The sequence below is a fragment of the Elephantulus edwardii genome, unplaced genomic scaffold (genome assembly GCF_000299155.1).
Source record: "Elephantulus edwardii isolate Elephantulus edwardi_28Jun2011 unplaced genomic scaffold, EleEdw1.0 scaffold00233, whole genome shotgun sequence".
In the NCBI taxonomy this organism is placed as follows: Eukaryota; Metazoa; Chordata; class Mammalia; order Macroscelidea; family Macroscelididae; genus Elephantulus; species Elephantulus edwardii.
This window is the reverse complement of record NW_006399983.1, coordinates 3,970,569-3,990,589: the sequence shown is the minus strand read 5'-3', so window position 1 is coordinate 3,990,589 and position 20,021 is coordinate 3,970,569. Positions and strand designations below refer to the sequence as shown.

At 38.7% G+C, this 20,021-nt stretch overlaps 1 protein-coding gene across 1 annotated transcript in view; it reads right to left on the bottom strand.

The window, feature by feature from the left end:
- Window positions 1–20,021, bottom strand: part of DNAH9 (dynein, axonemal, heavy chain 9) — a 623,295-nt gene that overhangs the window by 497,552 nt on the left and 105,722 nt on the right. The window contains 2 exon segments of the mRNA XM_006898570.1: window positions 8,054–8,220; window positions 8,835–9,057. Of these exon segments, the coding sequence (XP_006898632.1) occupies window positions 8,054–8,220; window positions 8,835–9,057 (390 nt within the window).

Here is a 20,021-nt window from a genome sequence, read left to right as displayed (position 1 = left end):
AGCTGCCTCCAGCAAGAAATCCATGATTCTGCTCCAGTCTTGATAGTTTTCTTGATAAGAAGAGAAAGACCCTGAAATTGCAGTAACATTTGCCTCTCTACACCACTGAGAACATTTATTTTCAAAGCATTCCCTTGCAAAGATTCATTTGCATGTCAAATTAACAGATGTGAATTTGGAAAACCCAGTTAAGAGCAGCAAAATTCTCACTGCCAGCACATATCAAGTGCTAAGAAAGAAAAATTAATAGAACTAACATTTTTTTAAAGGGGGTAAACATCTTCACACAATGCAACTATGGACACAGAGTGTTAGATTTCTAACAGATGTACACATAAATAAACACCAGCTAGAAAGTGTTAATTCTTTTGAAGCTACTTCAGAAGTCTCTTGGAAAATATGACTCCAAGCACAAAGGTAACTATTTTTTGAAATATCCTTAAGAAATATTTGATTAAAAAAATATTAGTGTCGGGAGGCAGTCTTGGAGGTGACTCGCTGTCTCCCAGATCTGTGCAATAAAGTGCACTTATGGAAAAAAAATATTAGTGTCATTTTTTTCTTTTTCGTGTAAGTTTCATTTTATTAAATGTGACTGAAGCAGACACCGTGGTGATTAAAGAATTTAGCCAAGATGGCTTAGACTTCTGGCCCACCAAGATCTCCAACACAACAGCTGGGTACCAAAGAACTATCTGAAGGAATGGTACAAATGAAAGAACTTAAGTGGGTATTTTGGTACAACTTATCAAAAAGGTAAAATAAACAAGACATGCAGGTGGCCTGGTAGTGACCACGGAGTCACCCCTGTGGCTGTGGAGTAGCTGGGCTAAAGCTTCATTCAGCTCTCGCCGTCACTGTCTCCCAGGATGTGCTTGTCAAAGAGGTGAGGTACTCGGCCAGGCCCGAATCCGGGGTGCCCATCTTGCACAAGTTGGTTACGTAGTCACCCAGTTGTTTGATGGATTTCACCTGCTCATCCAGGTAATGTGTCTCAATGAAGTCACACAAATGAGGGTCGTTCTTGTCAGTAGCCAATTTATGCAGTTCCAGTAGGGACTGATTCACACTTTTCTCCAAGTGTAGCGCACACTCCATTGCGTGCAGGCTGCTTTTCCAGTCATCCTGGTCTGGTTTCTTGATGTCCTGAAGGAAAATGCGGCCGCCTCGCTGGTTCTGCAGTTTCATCAGTTTCTCGGCGTGTTCCCTCTCCTCGTGGGATTGGTGGAGAAAATATTTGGCAAAATTCTTCAAAGTCACATCATCACGGTCGAAGTAGTAAGACATGGACAGGTAGACGCAGGAGGCGTAGAGCTCCAGGTTGATCTGGCGGTTGATGGCGGCCTCCGAGTCCTGGTTGTAGTTCTGGCGCACCTGCGAAGGGGACGCGGTCATGGCGGCGGCGGTGCTGGAGCAGAGACGAGGACCTTGGGGCGTCCGGGGGTGCTGATGTGAGGAGGTGGAGGAGGACTGGCTGGAGATGACCAGTGAGGGGAGACACGGGCGAGCGCTGGGTTCCGTTCAAGCACTGTGGAAGCAGGAAACCACGGCGACTCTGCGAAGACCGTCTGGCGCTGACCGCTATGCGGGCGGTTCTTACAGTGTCATTATTTTTATAATTTCTCTGAGTGGCACAAAAGCTTAAGTGCTTGGTTGTTGAGCAAAAGGTTGGACATTTTGAACCACCTAGAGGCATCGCAAATGCAAGAGTGAGTGAATTATTTCTGAAAGATAGCAGTTCCACTGTCACACACTTGGTGACTCTTACTTAGAATCTGCTTGACTTTGAAAGTAATTGTTTTTCTTTTGTCTTTGGTGAGATTGTTGTTACTACCCAGCTCAATAATCTGTACCAGTGTTGATTCTGAGTGATTAGTTGTTCAATTTCAAAAGTTCATTTTCAGGATGATAAAAGTCAAAAGAATATCCTCAATCTGTCGAAGAAAATATCTAAAAAAGAATTCTACATGTTTCACAAGCAATAGATTTTTCTTTGGAATAAGGGATTCTTTTAAGAAGAAAACTATGAAAAGAGGATAGCGCATTTGAAATTACACATCCTGTATAGATTGTTGTTGTTGTTTTTATGTGCCATCGAGTCGCTTGTGACTCATAGCGACCTTATGTACAAGAGCCCTAAACACTGTTCTATCCTGTGCCAACCTTGCCATCTCAAACACACTCATTCCCACCATTCCACTCATAGAATCAATACATCTCATCGAGGGTCTTCCTCTTCTGCGCCGTCCCTCCACTCTCCCAAACATGATGTCCTTCTCCAATGAACATGCTCCTCCTTGAACATGCCCAAAGTATGTCAGATGAAGCTTCAGAATACTTGACTCCAACGAGGATTCTAGCTTCACCCTCTCCAGGACAAACCTGTTTGTTCACTTAGCAGTCCATGGTATATTGAACACTCTTCTCCAGCACCACAGCTCAAAGGCATCAATTCTCTTTCTGTCATCCCTAGTCACTGTCCAACTCTCTGATGCATAGCACGTAACTGCGAAGACTAGAGCCTGGATCAGGCGCATCTTAGTCTCCATCCTGAAGTCATTGCACTTCAGTACTCTTGAGAGGTTCCTCACAGCTGGCTTTCCCAGTGCAATTTCTGATTTCCTGGCTGCTGTTACCAAAAGTGTCGACTGTGGAACCAAGTAAACTAAAACTGCTAACTATCTCAATCTCTTCACCCTCCACACTGATGCTGCCAATTGGTCAAGTGAAAAATGGACATACCGTCTTAGGGCAATAAATCAAGGGATCTATAAAAACCTAGAAAACTTTGTAGGAAATGCTAAAAGGAGTTATTAGGACAAAGAACCAGAAATAATAAACCATAATTCAAAATTAACACACATGACAGCATCATCAGAAACAAACCCAGACATAGAAACAGGCAGAGTAAACTAAACTTGTTGTTGTTGTTAAGTGCTATTGAGTCATAGGCGACTCACAGAGACCCTATGAACGAAAGTTCTCAAAACTTGTGAGACTTTCATCCTTTGTCTAGTTTCATAAGGTTTCCAGAGGCATGCTATTATGGAAGTGGATACCACTCCTGCTTCCAAGCTTGTTTTAATCAGGGAGCGCAACCAAACACTGTCCGCCATGGGTAACTATTAACATATTTGACACATCAGTGTCACAGTGTTCAGCTTCACAGCGACCACAGTTACCTCTGTACGGCATGTGGACAAACACACCAGGGCTATAAGACCTAGAAGAATGTTTGAACACAGTTTATTGTGATCCACAAAGTCAAATGCCTTTGAATAGTCAATGAAGCACAGATAGACTTTCCTCTGATATTCTCTGCTCTCTTCCAAGATCCATCTAACATTAGCTATAATATAGTATCCTTAGTACCACAACCTCTTCTAAATCCAGCCTGCACATCTGGCAGTTCTCTGTTGACATATTGCTCCAATCATTTTTTTATAATTTTCAGCAGAATCTTGCCTGCATGTGATATTAATGATATTGTTCAATAATTTCCGCACTCTGTTGGATCACCTTTCTTTGGAATGGGAACAAATATTGATCTTTTCTAGTCAGTTGGCTAGCTGGCTGAATGGAAAGCCAAATTTACTTTTACTTTTCACATTAACTACAAGAAAAAGAAAATAGAAGATAAAAGCAGATAATAGCAAAGGAAAAAGACAAAACTAAGACACAAAAACCAAAAATATAAAACGACAGAAGTAAATTTTTTTCTTATCAATGATTCCACTGAATGTATGGCTTAGTTACACCAATAAAAATTCAGAAAATGGCAGATGGATAAAGGCTAATATAACAAACCCCCAACATAATCTAACTATATGCTGTTAGTAAGAGATGCACTTTAGACCTAAAGATGCAAATAGTTTGAAAGTGAAAGAATAAAAAAATATTCCAAGCAAATAACAACCCAAATGTCACTGGAAAAGCAATTTGTTATCAGAGAAAGTAGACTTTTAAACAAAATAGAAAAGATAATAATGTTTAGTACATAAGTCAATTAATCAAGAAGATTTAACAAACATAAATACATATGTGCCCAACATCAGAGCATCAAAACATATAAAGAAAACTCTAACATAACTAAAATAAGTAGTAATTGTTATTGTTGTTATGTGCTAGCTAGTTGACGATGACTCATCATGACCCTATGAATGATAGATCTGAATCTTGCCCTAGCCTGCACAGTCCTCATGATCTCCAACATCCTTGAGAATCCATTGTTAAAGTTACTGTGTCAATCCATCTTGTTGAGTTTTCCTTTCTTTCTCTGATCCTCCACCTCTCCCAGGATGATGTCTTTTTCCAAAGACTGATCTCTCCTGAAAACATGCCTGAAATACATGAGACAAAATTCACCATCCTTGTTTTTAAGGAATATCCTTGTTTCATTTTCTCCAAGACAGACTTGTTTGAAATAGACAGCACTATATAATGATGAAGCTCTGTCTCACGTATATAGGGCATGTTGTTAGGATGAGTTCTTACAAATGGACAACATGCTCTTATGAATGAAAACATGGAGGGTCAGAGAAAGATAGGAAGGCCTTCAGCAAGATGGATTGACAGAATGACTGAAGCAATGGCCTCAAGTTTATCAGAGATGATGAGGATGGCACAGGATAGGGCAAGACTTAGATCTGCTGTTCATATACTCTATTCGATGGCATCAAATAACGCCACCACAATAATAGTTGGGGACTTCAATTTCTTTCAATACTGGACAGAACACCTAGAAAGCAGACCAGTAGGGAAACAGAATGGTTTGAATGACCAAATAAGCTAGATTCAACAGCTGTGTATAGAATATTTCCTTGTAACAACCCACTGGGACTTCCAGGGAAACTCCCACTGGGTTTCCTAAGCTGTAAGTCCATAGGAGGAGATTGTATATCTTTGCCTTGTAGAATGGCCTTTCAATTAAAAGCATAACATATAATGTACTGTGCTACCAAAACTCCTTCATGTTAACAACCCTCTTCACCAAATCCAAACCTACTGTCTTGAAGTTGATTCCAATTTACAGTAAACCTTCATTACATTTCCAAAGATGTAAACCTTAACAGAAAGGAACAGCCTATTTTTCTCCTCGGAGTATCCAGGGGATTGGAAGTAACAATCTTTCGGTTCCTTTGTATCAGTGGTACAAAATATACTTCAGTACACATGCTTCATTCTCTAAAACAGGCCATATGTTGTTAGGTCACCAAAGAAGTTCTGATCATTTTAAAGGATTAAAATAATATAAGGTAGGTTAATTTAACCAGAACAGAGTGAAACTTGAAATGTACAACAAAAAGAAGAAAATACTAGAAATCACATAAACATAGGCAATTTAGATAACACAACAATAAACTGCCAATCTTTCTGGGAAGAAATCAAGAGATAATTCACAAAGTTAATGGGTCCTATGAAAATATAACAAACCAACATCTACAGAATGCAGCAAAGGCAGTACTCAGAGCGAAATGTATAGCAAGAAATGTGTAAATTTAAAAAAAATCTCAAAGAAATAGTCCAATATTATTATTTGAGGAACCAACAGGAATGACCAGCTAATTTTAATATACCAGAAGAAAAGCAAAAGGAAATTTCACAGCATAAAGAAATGGAATAAATAACCAAACCCCCCCCCCAAATCAACAGATAAAATAAAAAAACTATAAGTTGGTTCTTTGGAAGAATCAATAAAATTGGCAAGTCTTTAGCAAGATGATGAAAAAATTAAAAAAAGAAAAATGCAAATAATTAAAATAAGAAAAAAGAGGACATCACAAATGACCCAACAGAAAGAGAATTATAAAAGGATGGTACGAACAACTCCTTGACAGCAAATTTAAAATGGACAAATTCTTAGAAGCACACAGGTTACTCAGGCTGACTCAGGAAGATTAAAAAAGCCCTGAACTGGAGGGCTTCACTGGAAAATTCTCCCAAACAAAAGACAAAAGGGCCACAAGAAAAGGAAAACTAATGGCCAATATTTCATTAATTTAGATTCAAAAATTCTCAATAGAATCCTGACAGAATCCAGCAGCATATTTAAAGAGTTACAGAGTATTACTAGTAGGATTTATTTCAGAAATAGAAGGGACAGTTTTATAACAGAAAATCAATCAATGGAATAAATGACCTCAATAAAACAAAGGAAAAGAATCACACTTTCATCTCTCTGGATGCTGAAAAGGCATTCGATAAAATACAGTATTTGCTTTTAATGAGAGCCCTCATGATGATTAGGATATAAGTTCTTTAGTGTGGTTAAAGCCATGTAATTTCAAAAAAAAATCCAGCAAGCAAGACTGAGAGTTTTCTCTCTGAAATTGGGAACAAGACAAGACTATATGCATACACAGGTATAATCACTATTATATTAGGAAATGTGAGACAGATCAACTAGAGTGGATGGATCCTATGTATACAGACAGAAAAAGAAGTAAAATTATCTCTATTAATGGATGGCACGATTCTATTAATAAAAACATCCCAGAGAATCCACAAGAAAGCTGGTGAGCCAGGAGAGGAATTTAGCAGTATTACAAGGCAGACAATGAGCTTTAGTGTCTAGTGGTAAGGAGTTGCGCTGCAATTCCAAAGGTATATGGTTCAAATCAACTAGCTGCTCTGCAAGAGGACAATCTCCGAAGCAATTAACTGCCTCTGAAAACCTGCTGGAGGACATTGGCTCATTCCAACTTGACAGAAGGAAAAAACAACAAAACAAAGTAAACAAATAAAAATCAGTTAGATTTTAAAAAAACAGCAGTAAGAAATCTGAAGGGAAAATTAGGGAAACAATTTCATTTACAATAGCATCTAAAAGATTAAAATACCTATGGATAAATTTTTTTAAATATCAGCAGGATCACCTGTAAGTTGAAAGAAGAGTTAACAGTGACAGAAGGAGAATCGATGCCTTTGAGCTGTGGTGTTGGAGAAAAATACTGACTATCCCGTGGAAAGCCAAAAGAACAAACAAATAAGTCTTAAAGGAAGTGCAACCTGGCCTGCTTTAGAGGCAAGGATGGTGAAACTCCATCTACCTTACTTTGGGAGGAACCAGTCCTTGGAGAAGGGGCATCATGCTCAAAAAGGTCAGTGGGTCACTGAAAGCGAGGAAGATTCTCAACAAGATGGATTGACATCGTGACTACTGCAATGGATTTGAACAGGAAAGAGATTATTGGGGATGGCACAGGATAGGGGAAGGTTCAAATCAGTTTTTCACAGGGTCACTGCGAGTCATAGTGGACTTGATGGCACCTAACCACAAAAACAACAGGGGAAAAATATTCTGAAGTATTCTGAATACCAAACAATCTAAGTAGTAAAAATGTCTGCCTTAAGTATATTGTGGCTTTCAAGAACTGACATATGGGCCTACACTGAAAACCCTAAAGATTAGGAAACTAGGGGCAGTGAGCTTATACTAACAGAGGAGGAACAACTGAAAGAAAAGATGGTAAGAATGGCTATATAACTTGAAGAACTAATCTCTGAGCTGTTGAATTGTACATGGAGCAATTGTTGAATAGATATGAGTTCTGAGCAAGAACAAAATAAACAAAGCAAATTAATTTTAAAAAGCAAGTGAAGGAAATGTCTGAGCATTACTAAACAGAGAGACAGAACCCCCTAAAGTATTTCACTATAAATTATCATTTTAGACTAACAAAATGCCTTCTGAAATAATTTTAAAATCTTATCAGCATTTGTTATAAGAACAAAAGTCTGTCCGAGAACTCAGAATGCTAGGAGATCTGGTTAAAAGCTGGTAGTTAATTATACAACATGATGAACTAGAAACATGCTTCTACACTTTTTTTCCCCTAAAGACAAGGTGCTGTTTCTAAAGACAACCTTGGCTGTCCCATTAAAGCCATTACACTGTGGTGCCCATTTCCAACCAAATGGCCTTAATCGGAAAGAAAACTGTTAAATGGTCTTCATCAGCTAAACCACACAAACTCAACCTGAGTGTCTCCAGTGATTCAACAATTACATTCTTAAAAGGAAAAGAAGCAACAACAACCACTGCGGTCCATACCTGAAGGGAGCCTCCTTGCGGAACTGCTCCCAGAATCGCTGCTGCTCAACCTCGAAGGCTGTGCACCTCTGTCTGAGGACCGTCACTTCGCTCGCCTGCAAGGGTGCCACCTGCTGCCTCACCGTGACGGCCATCTTTTTTATGTTGTTCCATTTCTCTGGCAACTCCTGCAAAGGAGACTTCAATGTGGTCAGACTCACAAAGTGCTTCCCTCCTTAACAGACCTGAAGTTGGACAGTACCTACCTGTCTCCATCCAGATACAAGCTCCTACTATGGCGTGTTGGTGCCACTGACCCATATTTTCCAAAATCCATTTCTTACTTTACTCATGGCCCTGGTTGTTGATGCTCACTTCCTTCTAACTCTACACTATTCTTCAAACACCAACCCGGTGACACTCCACCTTTCCATATTCTTTTAAGCATGACTGTTCATTCTATCTTATATTCTACATTTTCTCCTAGACTATGTAACATCCATTAGACTTGTTTCTCTCCTGACAATTGAAAGAGTTGTCTCTTAATTATTGTGGGAGGGAGAAAGCAAAATTGTACGTATTAATCCTCTCATTTTTATTCAGCATTACATTCTCTGACTTACTGAGATTTTAGTATGCAGTAGACATTACAGATAGCCTACAAATGATAGTTCTAAAACATGGATCATAACCACATTCTTTGCTTATGAATATTTCAACATAGTCTGCCAAAAAATTTCCTAATTCTTTCACTGTATATCTTCTATTATAAAGAAACAGAAACTATAAGTTTTGCACTGACCTCCAATTGCTTATATACAGTGTCTGGCAATTCTTGTTCATAGGTTTTCAGCAACTCAATAGTTTGCTTCAAGGGCTCAAACATCTCATCTGTGGTGCTCTGTCGTTCCTTCAGAGCCATCAGGTGCCCTGTAATCTCAACCAGTCCTTTGAAATCTCCTTTTTCGACTTTCATGAGCAAACCACTCTCACTAGTTTTTATAAATACTTCAAGGTCGGCCAAGCTAAACAAAACAAACAGAACATAAGGAGCCATCCTTCCTCCACTCTGTGAAAGGAGTATTTCATCCCCCTAAAACAATAGTAGTCATGATGGAAAACTTACCATGTGACAAGCACTTTGCTAATTATTTTGCCTGGCAACCTAGTGGTAAGGAGGTTCACTGACAACCTGAAGAAGGCATGTCATTCAAATCCATCTGCTGTTGTAGTGGAGAAAGATGGGCAATCTCCTCCCATGCCATTTACTGCCTCTGAAAACTTGCTGGAGGGTCTCCTATGGGATGGTTCCAACTCGACAGAATACACCACCACCATCACCACCCTGATGTTAAGAATATGAATTTCTGTAGAAGTGTCAGGGTTGTGAGGACAAGGTACTATGAAAGCATAAAACAAGTGGAATATTCTAAAAGTTGAGTGAAGAAACTCTTTAGGAAAGACAGAATGATGAGATGAGAGCTAGAGGTAAGATGTTTGGGCAGAACTGAAATGACTGATCTCCATAGCAGGTTCAGTGATATGGGAATAAGGCGTGATCTTGACAAGAAGGGTTTCAGTGGCGTGTTTTCTAGAAGCCTGGTAGGAGAGTGAGTTAGACAATGGCAGACTTCTCCAGTACGGTGGACATGACAGCACAGAAGGCCCTTATGATACAACAACACAGTATATAGCAAATGACTGAAAGAGGCATTTCACATGCATCGCTATGTTGCTGGTGCCGTGGGGTCAGTTCTGACTCCGAGGAGCCCTCTGCACATCAGAGAGAGATCCTGCCAGGTACTGTGCCGTCCTCACAGGCACTGTCCAGGTCACTCCTCAGGTGCTTGAGGTCCTGTTGCAGCCACTTCAATCCATCTCTGGAGGGTCTTCCTCTTTTTTACAGACCTTCTACTTTACTTAGCATGATGCCCTTTTCCAGGGACTGGTCCTATCTGATGACATGCCCAGTGTATCTGAGCTGAAGTCTGGCCATCCTTTCCTTCAAGAAGCATTCCATTTGTACTTCTTCCTAGACAGGTTTTCTTGTTCTTGAGGCTGTCCACCAAAACTCGAAACCAAACCCACTGCTGTTCCAACTCACGGGGACCCTCAGTCAGCTGTCTGATGCCATAAGCCTTAACAGGATGAACTGGCTTCTCTTTCTCCTATGGAGCAACTGGTGGGTTTGACTCTTAGATACTGTGGTTCGGAGCCCAACATTCTGACAGCCTGTGAAATACTGAATATTCTTTACCAATACCACAGTTCAAAGTCATGTGTCACCAGTAATAAACCAAACCAAACGATATCACTGCCCTTGATTCAATTCTGATTCATGGTGGCTCTCTACCAAGTTTCCAAGCCAGTTTATGGGGGAGACGGACTCATCTTTATACTGTGGAGCTGCTGGTGGATTCAAACTATTAACCTGCTGGTTAACAGTCCAGCATATATAGCACTGTCCCACCAAGGCCCCTTATGCGTCACTGTATTCTCTTATTACTGATTAGTTGGAACCAACTCTTGGTTGACCCTCTATTGATAGAGTTTCTGAGCTTGTTAAATCACACAGGAGGACACATCTCTTTCACCCACAGAGCCTCTTGTGGATTCGTATATAGCAGAGAAGCACAGTCATTGTGTTATCAGTCCAACTCCCTATGTACTAGGACACCAGAGCTCCTGAAGGCATGAAATAAGGAATCTCTAGAGATTGGAAATGTGGTTAAAGCAAGAATTCTGAGAAATCAAAAGACCCAAAGCTGATGTTTACAAAGTAACTTCTACCAAACCCTTGAGATCTTCAATTCTGACTGTTTAATGGAATGTTAAGGTACCCTGGTGACACAGTACTTAAGTACTTGGCTGCTACCAAAAAGCAGACAACCTGTTCTCATCAGCTGCAACATAGGATAAGGATGTGGCAGAATGCATCTGTAAGGATTTACTGCTATAGCAGCTCAGTCTCATCTGCTCTGTCTCATCTGGTCACAATGAGTCTGTTTTAATGGTTAACAGGATGTGGCTGACTGAGGGTCCCCGTGAGTTGGAACAGCAGTGTGTTTGGTTTCGAGTTTTGGTGGACAGCCTCAAGAACAAGCAAGATTGCCGCTCTTTCTCCACTTATGCCAAGGTCACACGTAACGTGAGGAGTCTAATAGGAGGTTGCACGTGAGTTTTGGATACCATGTTTTTTCACTGTTGTATAAGGGTAAACAATAAAAATGTTGCACAAAAGATAATAGCATTAGGGAGCTCTGGTGGCCTGGTGGTAAGAAGCTGCATTGTAATCCCAGAAGTATGTGGTTCGAATCCACCAGATGCTCTGCTGGAGAAGGAGTGGCAATCTCCTCCTCCACTTGTCTGATCCGATTTGACAGTGCACACACACACACACACACACACACATAAAATTTAAAAAATAAAAAAGAAAAAAAAAGATAACAGCATGGTGGTTGTTGTTGATTGCCTTCTAGTTGAGCATGACTCATAGCGACCCTATGAACAAAAGACCTGAAGCGTTTCTATAACTATCGTCATTTATTAAAGTTCATAGAGCTTCCACAGGCATGTTGTTTAGGAAGTGGATGCCACTCCTGCTTCATGGAGACTTGCCTATTTGAATCTCTGTATTGGCTAAATTAATGCAGAGTTTAGTCCATGTGGTCACAGGATGGTAGGGGCCCCTGATTAAAAAACAAATTCAGATCTTTTCTGGAGAAATGTAACAACCCAGTCCTCAAAATATTCCTATATATTAAAATTCCAAGGAACACAGCATTACAATAAAAATGACAAAATACACAAGAAGTCAGAACTTCTGAGTGGGTACCAGTAGAAAAAAGCAAAATTAGCACTGTGGATTTCAAATAGTGAGCTAAAGCAACTATACTTTAGTATGTTTAACAGACAAAATGAGTTTCTGTTTAGGTGTCTTGTTCTATTATTCCTTTCCCACATAACGGGGGAAATGCCTTATCTAACAGCTTTTGGAACATCAGATCAAAACTAACAATTCAAGAAAATCTCATTCTTTCTTTAGAATTCTTTAATAGCCTGAGTCTGTTAGTTTAAGCAAAAATGCATTTTGAGAAGCCAACACCCAGAAGCATAGACAAGGTCAAAACTACCACCATCACTTTAAGTTCCATCAAAAATTCAGTGTTGTCTCCAAGTCAAGAATAGAGTCCATTTAAGAGGCTCTTCAAATATGTGCAGAACTTGTGATAGTGTGTGGGTTGTTCTATTGCATGAAGGATTCAGACAAGTGACAGAACTCATTAAAGTAGATAACATGAAAATTATGGCCTGTGACAGTATCATTTTATGGAAAAAAAACCCACAGAAAAGACTTTTAATATGTAGTCTATCAATGCAATAATGACGGCATTGTGCTTCACTAATGGATAATGCTGGGGGGAGGGAAGCAGTAATATTTTGTAGGTGTTTACATCCCTGTTAACAAACAGTATGAAGAAGCCAACCATTTTAAATCTATATATTAAATTTTTCTTTTTTCCCCATATATTAAATTTTTCTTAAGATAATTAATAAAAATTTCTAAACTTTTGAACATAAATAAACAAAAGAGAAGCCTTTAAAAATCAGGGAGCGAAAGGGGTATAAAACCTAACAGGTAAATCTGTAAATAGCCAAGTAGAAGATTTAGAAATTAAAAACACTGTTAAAGCTTAAAGTTCCATAGAATTATTTAAAAAGAGATTAGACAGAGCTGTGAAAGAGAATTCAAAAGCAGTGCGATGACAGCAGTGGAGAAGCTATTCAAATTGCTGTGCCAAGAGGCAAAATAATGGAAAAGTATTAAAAAATTGTTCAAACATACAGAGGAGGTAAGACGGTCTCAACTAACTCTACGAGTCCTAAAAGGAAATACCAGAAGGATGGACAAGAAGCAACATTAGAGGAGACTAAGCATGAGAATAAAGATGTACCCTGGGATTTAAAGATATGATTTCAAACTCACTGCCAAGGAATTGGAAGTGACTCATAGCTGACTCTCCAGCAGGTTTATGGGGGAGTCAAAGTGGCTCAATGGCACCTAAGAACATCAAACAATTATCATGGTAGGAGATTACCCCTCTTTCTCCTACAGAGGCTCTGCTGGATTTGAACTGCTAGAGAGGCACTACCTTTGGTTTGGCAATGCAACTCTCTCCAGACTATGTCAACAGACCTCCCTTAAACAAGAGAAAGCAATATAACTTACTGGAGTTAGAGAATATAATTCTGAGAAATAAAACTGAAGTATCCTAAGCCTTTGTTTTGGTTGTAAAATAAACTCATTATTTTTTAAAATGTTTATTAAAGAACAATTGTAAGCCCTAGGACAGTAATTTTAGACAGTACATCCAAGCTTGTGAAGGCAATAAAAATATAACAAGAAAAAAAACCCAAACAAATAATATTCAACCCAAAATTAGACAAGAAGGAAGGGTATGGGAAGAAAAGAACAACAAAAAATACACAATAAATGGTAAAATGAACCCAAATATGTTGTTGTTGTTGTGGTCATTGTTATGTGCCACTGATGTGTCTGTACTCACAGTGACCCTGTGTACATTCACTCTGACTCCTGCACTGTCTTGAACCAATCTCATCATCTCCCATTTCTCCAGTCACTGAGTCAATTCATCTCATCCAAAGTCTTCCTCTTCTGTGCTTCCACCCTTCCAACCATGGTGTCCCTCTCCAAAGACTGGTCATTTCTGGCCATGTGCCCAAAGAATGTGAGAAAAATCTTATAGATCCTTGCTCCACTCCTTGGAATGTACCCTAAGAAAATAAGAACTGAGGGGGAAATGGAGTTTTTTACATCAGTGTTCATAGCAGCGTTATTCACCATCGCCAGAACATAGAAACAGGTCAAATGTCCAACCACGCACAGGTGGATTGAGAAATTATGGTACATACACACAATGGAATACTATGCAGCATGAAGGAGTAATGATTTTGTAAATTATTAACCTAACTTGGGATGACTAGAGAGCATTATGCTGAGTGAACTAACTCAGTCCCACAAGGATAAATATTGTATAAAACCATTATTGCCGAATGAGTATAAGGATCAAAGAGGGGTGGGAGAGGTTGGAAGCAGAAGGATGAGGATGTGCAAAGGGTGGAGTAATTAATCATGAGGTGGTACCATTTGGTAGCTGGAGGGGTGAGGGAAATTGAAAGAATTTGTTCTTAAAAACAATGCATTTGAATTTTGTAAATAAACTAGTAGAAAAATAATTTAAAAATTTTGAGAATTAAAAAATAAATCATATTGATCCTATGTATACAGAACAACAACAACAACAAAATCCTTGCCTCTAGGGAGCAGCCTGGTTTCACCCTCTCCAGGACAGACCTGTTTATTCTTCTGGTAGTCCATGGTATGTTCAACACTCTTTTCCAGCACCACAATTCAAAGGTACAGATTCTTCTTCTATCATACTTAGTTATTGACCAAATATAGCACAATAAATAATCACTGAGGTGCTTCAGTCTAAATGTAAATATTGTTAAATTAGCTTTTTAAAATGTAGTTTAAGGCTGAGTGTAGACATCTTCTTCTATTATGAGGACACAGAAAGGTTGAATAACAAAGAAATAAAAAAATCAAAGAAAACACCAGGCAAATACCATACAAAAGAAAATTGGCCTAACAGTTGGCAGCACCATAACAGATGGGGAACAGATTGACATTGTTAACAACTTCACCTTGCTTGGCTCCACAATCAACACTTGTGGTACCAGTAGTCAGCACATAAAAAAAAACACATTGCATTGGGTAAATCTATTGTCAGGGACCTCTTCAGAGTGCTAAAGAGTAATGATGTCAGCCTAGACACTAAGGGGCACCTTATCCAGGCCATGGTCTTTGCAATTGCTTGTTATGCATAAGAGATTTGGACAACGATGAAGGATGATAGAAGAATCTATGTCTTTGAGTTGTGGTGCTGGAGAAGAGTACTGAACATACTGACTGCCAAGAGAATAAACAGGTTTTTCCTGGAGAGGGTGAAACCATATTGTTCCTTGGAGGCAAAGATTTTGAAGCTCAGTCTGACATACTTTGGGCATGCTGCCAGTCCTTGGAGAAGGACATCATGCTTGGAAGGGTGGAGGGATAGTGCAGGAGCAGAAGACCTGGATGAGGTGGATTGACACAGTAATGGCGTAATGGGGATAGGTGTATCAGAGACAGTGAGACTGACTTAGGATAGGGTGGGATTCAGAGCTATTGTGCATAACAGGGTCATTATGCATCTCAGGTGATTCAGTGGCACATAACAACAACAACATATTAATATAAGACAAGAACTTTACTATAAGAAATATTATTAGTGATGAGATCATTTTAGTCTATTAATGTTTGTATAAAATGTTTCATTAACAAAGAAGATATAAAAGGCTAAACAGTACAATGAGTATTATTATTGTCAAATTGGAACTGACTTATAGCTGACACTAGCAGGTTTTCAAAGGCTATGAAATGCATAAAAGAGATTGTCCATCTTTCTCCTGTGAAGCAGCTGGTGGATTCAGTTTGCCTGTGTCTGGGTTGGCAGAGCAACTCTTTACCACAAGGCCACCAAAGCTCCTACTGATATAACTTTAAAAGTGTAAGACCAAAAGTTAACACATTGGAAAGATAAGCCTACCATCAACATAGATGTTTTTAACACAATTATATCCTTCATTGATAAATTAGGCAGATGAAAACTAGAAAGCAATAGGGATGTGAACAGCACAATTAACAGTCTTGATCAAATGGACGTGCACAGCACATTAACACCTAGCGGATACAGAATAAAAAGTATTTTCAAATATGCACAGGATATTTCTAAAAGCTGATCAAATCACAATATATAAAAGAAAACCTTGGCAAACATAAAAACAGCTATAACAACAATAATTCACTGCTATCAAAGCGATTTAAGTTGATTTATGGTGACCCTTCACTGAGTTCCTAAGACTGTAAATCTTAAAAGGAAGGGGACTGATTTATCTTTCTCCTGCTGCGCGGCTGGTGGTTTCAAGGCACTGGCCTTTCAGTTAGGAGCCCAACACATAACACATTATGTTTGTTATTACATAGCTGGCATGCTCTGACCCCAATATAATTATGTCAGAAATTAATAATAACAACATGAAAGTAGAAAAATCTCATGCTTTGAAATTAATAAAATATGGCAAAGAAAAACAATAGATATTTTAAAATATTTTACATTAGAATGAACTTCTAATGAAAATGTAACATATTAAATCTAGTGGGATAAAAATAAAACTGCATTAAGAAGGAAATTTGTGAGTAACTATTCACATTTAAAAGACAAATAGCTCAAAAGTAGCAAGCAAAGCATACATCTTTTTTTTTAAATTGTTTTCAAAGCATACATCTTAAGCACATAAGTGTTAAAAGGAAATAATAAACATAAAAGAATCTTGTTGTCTGCTATTAAGTCAATTCCAACTCAACAGTCTTACAGACAGAGCAGAACCATTCCATAGAACATTCTAGGCTCCAATTTGTGTAGGGACAGATTCAATCTGTCAACATTTTTGTTATAGCAGCCAAGCACATTAACCAGTGCTTTCACAAAGTCTTGAAATAGAAATAAAACTCCATCAAAGAAGGTCTATGGACTCACAGGAATTTTCTTTGTAAATTTCTGACAAAATCATTCAAGTCAGAGCAAAAATAACACTAATAAAAATGTTACAGGTTGGAAACGGCAGCACTACCACTAACTCTGCACAAAATAAACAGACATAGTATACATTTGATGACAATGATTTGAAGGCTGGTATGAAATGTATAAACTCCTATTAAAATAGTTCTTGTTACCATCATTTTGCTAAGGAATAGGAAGCCATAATATCCCTGTTAAAGACACATGCAGGTGGAAATTTAACACAAAATAAATCTGACTCAGATGGCTCTGGTAGCTTCGTGGTAAGGAATTGTGCTGTCAATGAGAAGTACACAGTTTGAACCCACCAGTTGTTCTACAGGAAGAATATGTCAATCTCCTCCTATGTGATTTACTACCTCTGAAAACCAGCTAGAGGGCCAGCTATGGGTTGGTTCTGATTTGACAGTACACAACAACAGGTAAAAATTTCTCCCAGAAAGAATATACCAGGCTCAGAGAGGTCAAGAGAAGATTTAAATTATACTGTTCGAGGTCAGAGAAGTCTAGTCTCACATTAACTTTTTTGAGAACACAAAAGAAAGATTTCCTCTTGACTTATAAAGCTAGCAAAACAAAAATCAAGAAAACATAAGAATAAAATCTGTAAACTAGTCTCAATCACAAACATAAATGCAAAAACACTAAACAACATAATTGTAAATAAAATAAATTCATTTAAAAGATGAAAAATACAACTTGTTTGGCTTACTTAGGAGGTTCAATATTAGAAGTCAAATCATAAGTAGAACAGATCATTTGGAAGATTGGGCTGTATGAGGAAGAATGTGTCATCAGGATTGGAGGAAGACTCATCAACAACCTGCGATATGCAGACGACACAACCCTGCTTGCTGAAACTGAGGAGGATCTGAAGCCTTTGCTGCAGAAGGTAAAAAGACAACAGCCTTCAAATATGGATTGAAGCTCAACATCAAGCAAGCAAAGATTCTCACCACTAGGCTGATTGGCAGCACTATGACAGATGGTGAAGAGATTGAGATTATTAACAGCTTTAGTTTGCTTGGCTCCACAATCAACACTTTTGGTACCAGCATCCAAGAAATCAAAAGACAAACTGCATTCAGAAAGTCTGCTGTCAGGAGCCTCTCCAGAGTACTGAAGAACAATGAGGTCAGTGTGGACCCTAGGAGGCACCTGATCCAGGCCATATTCTTCACAATTACTTGCTATGTGTCACAAAGCTGGACAATGACTAGGGATGATGGATAGAAAGAGAATTGATGCCTTTGAGCTGTGGGGCTAGAGAAGAGTATTGAATATACCATGGACTTTCAGGAGAACAAACAGGTTCATCCTGAAAAGGATGAAGCCAGGCTACTCCTTGGAGGCAAGGATTTTTGAGACTTTGTCTGACATACGTCAGGCATGTTGCAAGGAGGGACCAGTCCTTGGAGAGGGATGTCATGTCTGGAAGGGTGGAGAGACAGTGCAAGTGAGGAAGACTCTCAGTGAGATGGACTGAGTCAGTGACTGGGGTAATGAGGGTAGGTGTGTCAGAGACAGTAAGGTTGGCACTGGATAGAGCAGTGTTTAGAGCTGTGTTGTACATAGGGTTGCTATGAGTCACAAGCAACTCAATGGGACATAACAACAAACAATGTGTTACTGTCAAAAATAAAATTATTTTAATAGAGCAGGATGGACACAATAAAATAATTCTTTGTTATTTCATTACCAAATCAGAACAGAAGGTGACTTCTATAAAAAGATCAAGATTATTTTAAAAACTCACAGAAAATATTAAATTTAATAGTTAAATACTAAAAGGATACCCTTTAAGATTAGGAATAACACAAGGATGTCTATAGTTTTTAATCACTATTTTATTGGATGCTCTAGCCAATGTGGTAAGATGTTTTTTTGAAAAGCATAGGGGTTTAGAAGGAAGAAGTATAACGATTATAATTTGTAGATGTTAAGTATATATATGCTATTGTTGTTAAGTAACACTGAGTTAGAGCCAAACCATAAGTGAGCCTCCAGTGAATTCTGCACAGGAGGGAGTAGAGGGTTACGCAGGAGGAGAATGTTCATCTTTTCCCCCAGAGCAGCTCGTGGATTTGAACCACAGACCTCTGGATTGGTAACAAGTAAACAGAAACATTATTAGAATTAATAAGTTAATACAGCAGGGTTGTGGATAAAAATCAATATATAAAATTCAAATATCATATCTGTTATTTTAAAATACTACAGGTCAGTTCAGACATGATGGTACATACAAAAATAATAACATTCATACTAGGAATAAAAAATTATTAAGGAACACATATTACAATATGCAGATTACTGGAAAGGTAATGATAACCAAAGTTTCATTAAAAGATATTAAGGAAGACATAAATAGATGGGAAGATAACATGTTCATAGACAAGAACTTGCAAAAAAATAAACATACCTTAACTGTTGTAAAATGGCACTAAATAGATGGGAAGATAACATGTTCATAGACAAGAACTTGCAAAAAAATAAACATATCTTAACTGTTGTAAAACGGCACTGACGTCAGGGCTGAAGGAAGACAGGAAAGGAGGGGAGAAATGATGTCTATATATTGCATTGAAACAGATGAGGGAAAGATCAGTTTAAATGGGATTTATGAATGGATATTCTTGTCATTACAGAAGTCCAGAGTGAGGGCTGCATAGCGGAGTGGACTGCGGGTTGCTGGGGTGAACTGCATAACAATGAAAGAGTTTTTCTTTCTTTTCAAGGAGAAGACTGAATTGGAGGGAGAGGTGGGTAGGGAGAAAAGTGCAACAATGAATGACTGGAACCCTAAGTCTCTGTAAACTTTGATTAAAATTATTTTTTAAAAGCCACAAACCCACAATCTCAGTGTCATCAAGGCAGAACTGGCTTATAAACTGACCCTTCACTGGGTTTTTGGAGGCCACAAACTGTACTCTCTCTGACATGTTGGTGAGTTAGAACTGAGAGGTAAGGCTTTAGAGTTAGCAGTGCAATTCCCTATGGGCTACACCATGCCAGCACTTTTATCCCCCCTACTTTTATTGTGTTAACCGAAACAGTGGTTGTGAAATCCAGATTATCCGAGAGGCTGGGCTCTATGAGGAGAAGCATGACGTTAGGATTGGTGGATGATCTATCAACAATCTGCGTTATGCAAATGACACAACCCTGCTCGCTGAAACTGAGGAGGACTTCATGCACTTACTGCAGAGGGTCAAGGACTGCAGCCTTCAGTATGGACTGAGGCTCAATGTCAAGAAGACAAAGATTCTCACCACTGGACCAAT